At 37.0% G+C, this 8,400-nt stretch overlaps 1 protein-coding gene across 1 annotated transcript in view; it reads right to left on the bottom strand.

The window, feature by feature from the left end:
* Positions 1–457: 457 nt before the first annotated feature.
* LOC103806752 (zinc finger protein 280D-like) overlaps positions 458–8,400 on the bottom strand; it is a 34,618-nt gene continuing 26,675 nt past the window's right edge. Inside the window, exon 16 of the mRNA XM_009079459.1 lies at positions 458–1,091. Coding sequence (XP_009077707.1) covers positions 458–1,091 — 634 coding nt within the window. The remainder of the gene's footprint in view (positions 1,092–8,400) is intronic.

Genomic DNA, 8,400 nt, shown 5'->3' with positions numbered 1-8,400 from the left:
ACCCACGTTATCAGCAGACCAATAACCATCGTTACAAGTGCGCTCCATTTCAGTATCAGAAGTGAATTCATACTCAGTTCCACTGTTTTATGATATTCACACTGAAGAATTTAAAAAAATACTTTCTGGGTGATCAAATCCCCTTCTCCTGCGCTAGTTAACTATAAAAAAATTAGAATTTATACCTCTTTTCAAATATTACTCTAGTAATATATCACATCCAAGAGACAGGAAGGTATCTTTGAACATGTTACCTCTTGTAAGTTCAGTTAACTCAGTCGTACATACACAGACATGCTATCTCCACAGGCAAAGCTCCCCTTTGGTGTCTCTCTCTCTCCTCCCTCTCACCCCCCTTTCTTCACTTTGAATCTTTAGCATCAATGAGCACACGCATCAGGAATGGTCCATGGTGTTCTTACCATTGCTTAGAACAAACAACAAAGTTCACACAGCTTCAGCTTGCTTCATTTTCATCTGTCTTGTTTACAGTTGTTTCCATTCTGTTGGGACTGCTCTCTTTAGCAGCCTCCTCTGGCTGTTCTGAGAGCTGCCCAGCTTTCTTTGACGAAGGTGCAACATTACCTTTTTGAAGAATTTCAGTAGCTTCATGCTCCAGTACCTCTGATGGAGTTAACGGCTCCAAATGAATACTGCCTTGTTCACTAATGTCTGAACTAACGGATTCAGGTTCATCTCTCTTCCTGAAGAACTGCTCAAAACTGACATCCTCACCCAATGTCAGCTTTAAGTCCCTCACGTTCATTGCTGAAAGAGTAGTTTCATCCAAGTTGTGTACTTTAGTCTGCTCATCCAGGATAACGTTATCTGAACTTTGGCAAGTTTTCAATTCACTTTCATCACGAATACATTTTTGTTTCTCACCTACTAATTGTTTATTATCTGAATCACAACATGCTCTTTTCTCATGCAAAGAATTCTTTGAGCTGTTGCCAGGGAGTTCCAAACTAGGAACGTTTTCTGTATTTGACAGTGATGAGTCTTCTTCATTCTTTTCAACCGATGCAACTTCTTTAGTTTGATTTCTATTGCATTCTTTTGTTTCATCTGAAGAGTCAGGCTCCTGTTGCCTGAAAAAAAACCAAAACAAGTTATTTTTGCAACAAATGAAATAAAGTAAGACACGGCTGTACTCTGCAAAGTGACACTCAAAGTGACAGTAGAAGATTTCCTATTTCGCATTTGTCACAAAGTTCCATAGCAAGACAAGCTGAATTTAATTAACAGCTGCATTTTTCTTACCTATTTACAAACTCAGCTTTGTATTTAGCAGTCAATTAGTACTCTAGTCCTTGCATTTCAGCTCCAGAAAGGAAGGTTAAGTTGTCCACTTTGTGTGACATAAGGGATTTCCCCTCTGCCTGCACAGACTCTTCAACACAAACGTCGATAAAATTGCTTGGAAACTTTAATTGTTGATGTGCAAACCAAAATGAAGCCAGTTCGTACTTTTATCCCAGTAATTCACTCTGCAGTACTAATGAGAATAGAGCTAACAGCTGAAAATCTACATTAGCTAATATAAAATTTACTTGAGCAACTACAGTTTTGGATTCACTGAAGAAGTGAATCTGTAAAACAGCATTTTCAGTCAGTTTTCAGAGCAAAACTATGTTTATAGAAAGGAAATACAGAAGCTCAATTTTTGCTGTTAATTTATATTTGGTAGAAGTTTAAAATAATTTCTGATCAATTCAAAATTTTTCAGAATGGTAAGTAGCTTAATCACCTAAAATGATGACGGTGCCAGACAAAAGAGAGTGGGGGTGGGAGATGGGGTGGGAAGAGGAAGCTGAAAGAAACAGAGTTAGTCTGATGTCATATATAAATTCTGCATAGGAAGTGAAATTAGGAGCAAAGTCTCTCAAATTAACTTTAAAAATTTAAATTGAAAATAGTCCCTGAACATTGACATGTGGACAAAAGCTGTGAGAAACAAAATATTGCCAGAGATCTCTTTAATCAAAATGCATTTATACTTGATTTCTTCAAGTGGTTCTAAAAATAGTTTGAAACAACTTTTGGCTAAAGCCACTCTTAACATTACCTAAGCAACAAGCAGTTCAGGGCTTGTAAAAGGAACAACTAATTTCTTACTACTATGTTCTTTGATATATTTTCAAGCTGAAAGCCTAGACACGTTCTACTGATCCAGGAAATTTAAAGGATTCCTGTGATTCACCTGTCTGATCAATGATACTGAGTTCTACAGAAAATGGTTGTTCTGGAAAAGGTGCTACATACTACAAACATTCAGAAATCTGTTTTGAAGCTGTACCTTCATTTAAATAAACTAATCCACGAATACTCTATTTCATACTCCTAGTTTAAGTCACAGGAATAATACGAGCCAGGATGAGAGAGTGCTGAGATATCCTTCAGTGGTGAAATCTTACTGGTCACTGAGGTAGACATAAGAATCTTCTCATCCTGTTCTGCTGATTTTTCATTCGTAACAAGGAAAGAACTCCAGATAGGCCAACCTCTTTATCAAATTACAACCTGTATTTGCTACTTCTGTCAAACAGGAATGTTAGGGTTTTTTCATGTAGTCAACTAAAGAGTATATGACACTCTTGAATATACAAACAATTTTTCTATACAAGTTCTTCTCTCTCAAACCTCTAGAAAAAAAGGGAGGAAAAGGGTAATATTTGAGGGGAAACTCAAGACTAAGTTCCAGCACAAAAGCCAATGCTCAGAAGCACAGGCAGTTGTGGCTGACATGACTGGTCTTGCCATAGCTGTTCCTAATTACTTCATCTATTCCAGAGAAACACTCCAGCCATACAGAGCCACATAAATACCAGTGAAATATAATTGTCTTCATATGAAAATCCAGTTGACTCTACAAAACACTGTATATATACATGACCTTTAGCTACTGTTTTTCAACAAGCACCTTGAGAGCTTAGTGGATAATGAATTAAGATTCAATGTTTTAAAATACTGCACGGCTGAAATAGGGATGTAAGTACAAAGGGTACTTACAGTTAAAAAACAATCTGGTAATCTGAAACCAATTTTTAAAATTGGTACTTATTTGAGCTAAAATGTACTTCACTTCAGAATTCTAAAGTGTTTTATTGGGTGTACAGAAACCGAAAGACAGACTTGTTTCATGTAACCTGCTCCAGTTATCCCACCTCATGAAAACCAGGATAAGATGGGGAACAATACTTTTATTCTAATGCTTACTGCAATTCTACCTGTGGAATGAGCTCCTCACCATAAAGGCCTTTTAAACCATGACTGAAGTGTTTAAGACCTGAAATGCTAAATTAAGTTCACAAAGCTACCCAACAAAACCATTCTACAAAACTAGCTCTTTTTCTCTTCATTGTGTACCATAACCCAAACACCCAGAACAGAGATGTAGTTTACCTTAGGACAACTGTAAAACATTGCAGCTGACCTCCAATTACTATTTGGAGGAGACACTTCCCACAAAATACCTTTACAGGCACAGTCCATACATTAGATGAGCTATAAATTATTTAAATTTATTGACTTTTAAAACCACATTAATTAAACAGCTTATCACAACATCACTAAAATTGATTTTCTGAGTTTCTGTAAGAAAATGCTATCGCAGAGATAGCAAGAAGTGTCTCCTACAAAACCTTGTTAAGTCATCAGTTCTAATAAAAATGTAACCTTTCAAAGGTTTCTTATAAAAAAAAGAGAAAACAAACAAACCTCTCAAAATTGCTTATGCCTGTATCTTCTTTGTTGATGCTGCATTAAAGGCAAATTTTATCTGCTGAAGTATGGTGCTGCCTCTGTTATATTTAAATAATGTTATTAATCATAAATTAAATTATTCACAACCTCAGCAAATCCTAATGGTTGTCTACAGGGTACAAAATACTTGACAAAAAACAGCTTTACCAACTTAAATTTTATGAAAAATGTATACTAATATTAGATTGATATCCACCACACGTATTTTCCTAGGACAGCAGTGCTAAAACCAGACATTTCAAAGAACTTTAGCACATAGTTTCAGCACACCACAAACACCTTCTAACACTAATGCTCAGCAGCTAACCAACAACTTGAACTGTAGCATAAACTATCATTTATTATTAATTATTACATCTTAATTTGCAACAATATATGGCAAAAATAGCTACAAAAAAAAGACTTAAAATATTTCTAGGATTGCACTGTATCAATGCTCATGTAGTTAGCAGTAAGAGACACGATCAGGGTAAATCAAATGGCAACACAATTTTTTGGGTCAGGTGCTTGAAATACTCTCAAGTATTTAATTATGAGTAGCAACACCAGTGAAAGATGATGCAAAACCAAATATTTACCTTAGCTTCTATGCTTTAATGACTTCTATGCAAGAACTAAAACAAGTAAGCTAGAAATAGCAACTTGGCAAAAACCAGTCACTCCTGAAACAGCAAACAATTCAGACACAGATCAGATATTGTATATCCAAGGACAAACCATACTGTTCTTCTTGTCTGAATAAATATAAGTTTTGCCACCAAATGGATATGAATTGGATCCAATATCTGTAGATGATTTAAAATCCATTACAAACACTATTTTACATGATAAAATTCTGATAGATTTCTATGTTCATGTTTTACAGCTTATAGAACAGATTCAAACTGTCTAACTTAAGCTGGTCTGGACGTGAACAGAGTTTGCAAGATTTTGTGATAATCAAGTATTCCTTAATATAGTTTACCTCCCCCAAATATCTAATTGTATGAGCACTGACTGGGAAGGTACACATGAATGCATAGTTAGAGAGGAAAAGCAGCTCCTACAGTGTGGGGTTTTACACTGTTATCAACTGAACGAGGAAGGAACGATGATGGCATCAATGGAACTTGATACTGTCTCCAGTTTCTCACCTGTAAATGGGATTAGCAATGAAGGCAGTACACAATAACCTGCTACTGTTATCATCAGCACCGAGGAGTGTGATGCAGAAAGCTGCACAGTTATAAACATTTAACAGAATACCATACATTTACTTTGTCAAAATACTTTCAAAACAAAGGTAAAACATAACTGGCCAATCAAGCAGTGACTCTCAACTGCCCTAAAAGTAACAAAAGAGACAGGTTAAGGTACATACAAATGAAACCTTAATTCTTTGACCATCAGCTGAAGTGGTTACACCATGCATATTCATGCTCTGCCCTTGCAGATGTGGTCCAATATGCTGCATTACTCATCTAAGTTGTTGGGACCATAAAGAGATTTAGTATCAAGTCAGGCAGGTTTACTTTCATGGTTTAGAAGTAGTTTTATGTTATGAGTTTTCCACATGAGTAACTTTACTCTGATCCTCACACAAATGGAACAAGGATGCCACAACTTCCACAAAGCTCTCAAATCTGTATGTAGCTTACAAGTGTTTTAACTGCAAGTTCACAAAACAAGCTCAGTTTTCTTTTAATTGTCTATCATAACCCAAACACCCAGAATACAGCTGTAGGTTATACTTTAGGATAACTGTAAAAAAAATAAATAATTCTGTAGCAAAGCTGCAAAAGAACGAAATGATAACATTCCAAATGAGCATTCAAAAGACATATACTTAACATAACTTCAAGTCAAAGTGCCTGTCTAGTGTAACTTCTGGGAAATTCTTAGAAAACTTTTCTGAAAGCCATGAAAACCTGCAATCACATGCCATTTTTCTTGTTGCTGAAAACCTAAATCAAAGCGAAATATCACAAATTCAACTTCCTCTGAAACGCAACAGCATGTTCACAATGAAAACACAAACCCACTATGCTTTTTTGAATGCTGCTGTGTCAAAACAGAAATAAGTCCGGCAAGAAAAACCTGTAGTAGGTAACTGATGCTGAAAGCTGGACAGCAGCATTCAAGATGGAACACAGTTTCTGTCAGAAGGAAAAAAAAAAGTAGCGAAAAGAACGAGACTTTAGAGTACTGAGTAAGCATGAGATGCTCAACCACAAAATATGCAGAAGACAATGGATGACAGGATCATTGCCATTACCAGCAACACCACAGTGGCTGCAGAAGCTCACTACCACCAAAACTGTGACTGTTTAAATACTACAAGTGAAGAGGACAAAAATACTGGTAAAAATGAATTAATCGCAGAGAATTTAATTATGTAGAAAAAGAAAGTGCTGCAAATCAAGAACAGCTTGCATTCATCAAAATTAATCTTGTATAACTAGGAGGGTATAACAGTGACTGATCTCAGGGCAAGATTAGCTGTATCTATTAGGTTGCTTGGAGGCTAGTAAATGAGAGATTCAACCAAGACACACATCCACTGTAAGCAGGAGGTTGAGTTTAGAGGAACGTTAGATGTTCATCATGGCAAAAGGAAAGCTCATCACATATCCAGACAACCTGTTGATGGATAAACTTGCCATAGATAATCTAGAACTGAAGATGAAGTCAGAAGCAGCGAAATCAAAAGCAGCAGATGTCTCAGCAGCTTGAGCAGAGCATCCTTGAAGATGAGAGATGATATCAAAAGAACAAGCTGTGAATGAACTGTAGCTGCTCCACCCTCAGAATCAAGGTTCAATAAATGTATCTACTTCCATTACATGCTTTCTTCCTCCCACAGTACTTAGGAGCTAAAAGAAGCTTAGCTACCAGAGAGCAAAGCAGCTAATAAATTCCTTTGGCCAAGATTCAGTTCATGTAGTTACAATGTGACAGAAGTCATTCAAAGCATATTTTGCCACTAGATACTGTAAAGTCATTGCCAGACAAAAATGCAACTTACATGAGTATTAAATCGATCAGGACTTGTATGTTTTAATGAACGCTCGAAAAGAATGACAAAGCCCTTTAGTTTCAGAAGCAGGGATCGAGTTCAGAACAAAATGGACTTTGATGTCAACACACACATGCCACCATTTACACACTAGTCTGGCTTGGGATGATATTGATTGACTGAAGCAGGAAAGAAACACTGCAAATGAGCAGCAAAGAAACACTGCATCACATAAGTGAAACTCCTGGTAAGCCTCTCTTCAAAGGAGTATAGCCCCCAAAAAGCTGCAAGTCAATGCTGCAAAGCAGAGAACATCACCACAGAATGGCCTTTGCCAGACTATCACATTGGGAGAAAAGACCAGACCTGCTGCCTAAAAGATGCAAGAAGAGAATACCACAGCTTCAATGCATGAAGAAAAAGGAAAAGGTCTGGTCAGATCCTTGTTCACTTACATACCAAAATAATCCCAAGCTGGACTGGGTTCAATTTTCTGGTCCACAATGATGTATCAGTGAGCCAAGGCAGTATAGGATACCTGCTCACTTTCAACTTCCCTGCAACAAAAATGTCTGCTGTCAGTTCATTTAAAAATGTCACTGGTTGTGCAAAGCAGAGAGTTGAGCATTAGAAGAGTAATGGCATAGTTATTAAGCCTTATTCCCTCAGCACAAGGTGGATCACCAAACAAGGTGACTTTATGTGGAGTAAAAACTTAAAAGGCAATTTCTGCTGGAACATCTCCAGCTGGGTTACCACTGTTACTAATGGCAGGACTGTGGCCCAAAGACAGTCTCATTAACAGTACACAGAGCTCACGGAACATGTCTGGTCATTAGCAATAAAGATGAGTTTTACAACACATACAGACAATCTGATATATAATAAAAGACACCCAAAGATACCCTCTGAGAGATGCAAGAGAAGATCCAAAAGCATTCAAGACTGTAATTTTGAGTCACTGTTCCCGACGATGAAGTGATTCTGAAGAGGCCCATAAACAAGTCATACCTCACTGAATTATAGGTCAAAGAATGGGAAGAAACATTCATAGATCATTGAGAAACTACACAGCAAAAGCTATGAATATTGTCTGCCAGTTCCTGTTCTTGCAGAGCAAATCAGAGTACCATTAAGAGCCATCCCACAGCAAGATGAACATTTTTGTATGTACTCTGTACTGCAAACAATGAATTTACAGATCTGCTACACAGGTATACTCATGCTCTTCAGTTTAGCAATGATATATTCTTGTCCAAATTATCAGAGAATTAGTATATGGAACAGGACAAGATTTACTGAAATTAATGCAGTCTATGAGCATGACACTTTCAAAAGCACCATCACCAATTTTATAGCACTTCATGTAGTACCAGTAACTAATCTTATGTCAGCATCAGAGCTCTCAAAAACAATGGCTATCTGCATCTGTCCTAACAGCCTGCAGAAACAAACCTGCATGTATTCTTAACTTCACTTCAGAGTTTTTCAGTGCTCACCCACCTGTTTCTGAGTAATACATACTTTGTATACCCAACATTCTTAAATATTTCCATATATCTCTGCAATGTATTCATGACAGCAAGATCCTTTTGCAGTACTGACAGGAGCCTGCCACAGCTGTACATCTTTCCCCACCA

This window comes from Acanthisitta chloris, unplaced genomic scaffold, assembly GCF_000695815.1.
Source record: "Acanthisitta chloris isolate BGI_N310 unplaced genomic scaffold, ASM69581v1 scaffold31197, whole genome shotgun sequence".
Lineage (NCBI taxonomy): Eukaryota > Metazoa > Chordata > Aves > Passeriformes > Acanthisittidae > Acanthisitta > Acanthisitta chloris.
Note: the sequence above shows the minus strand (reverse complement) of the source record. Positions and strands in the feature narration are given on the sequence as shown.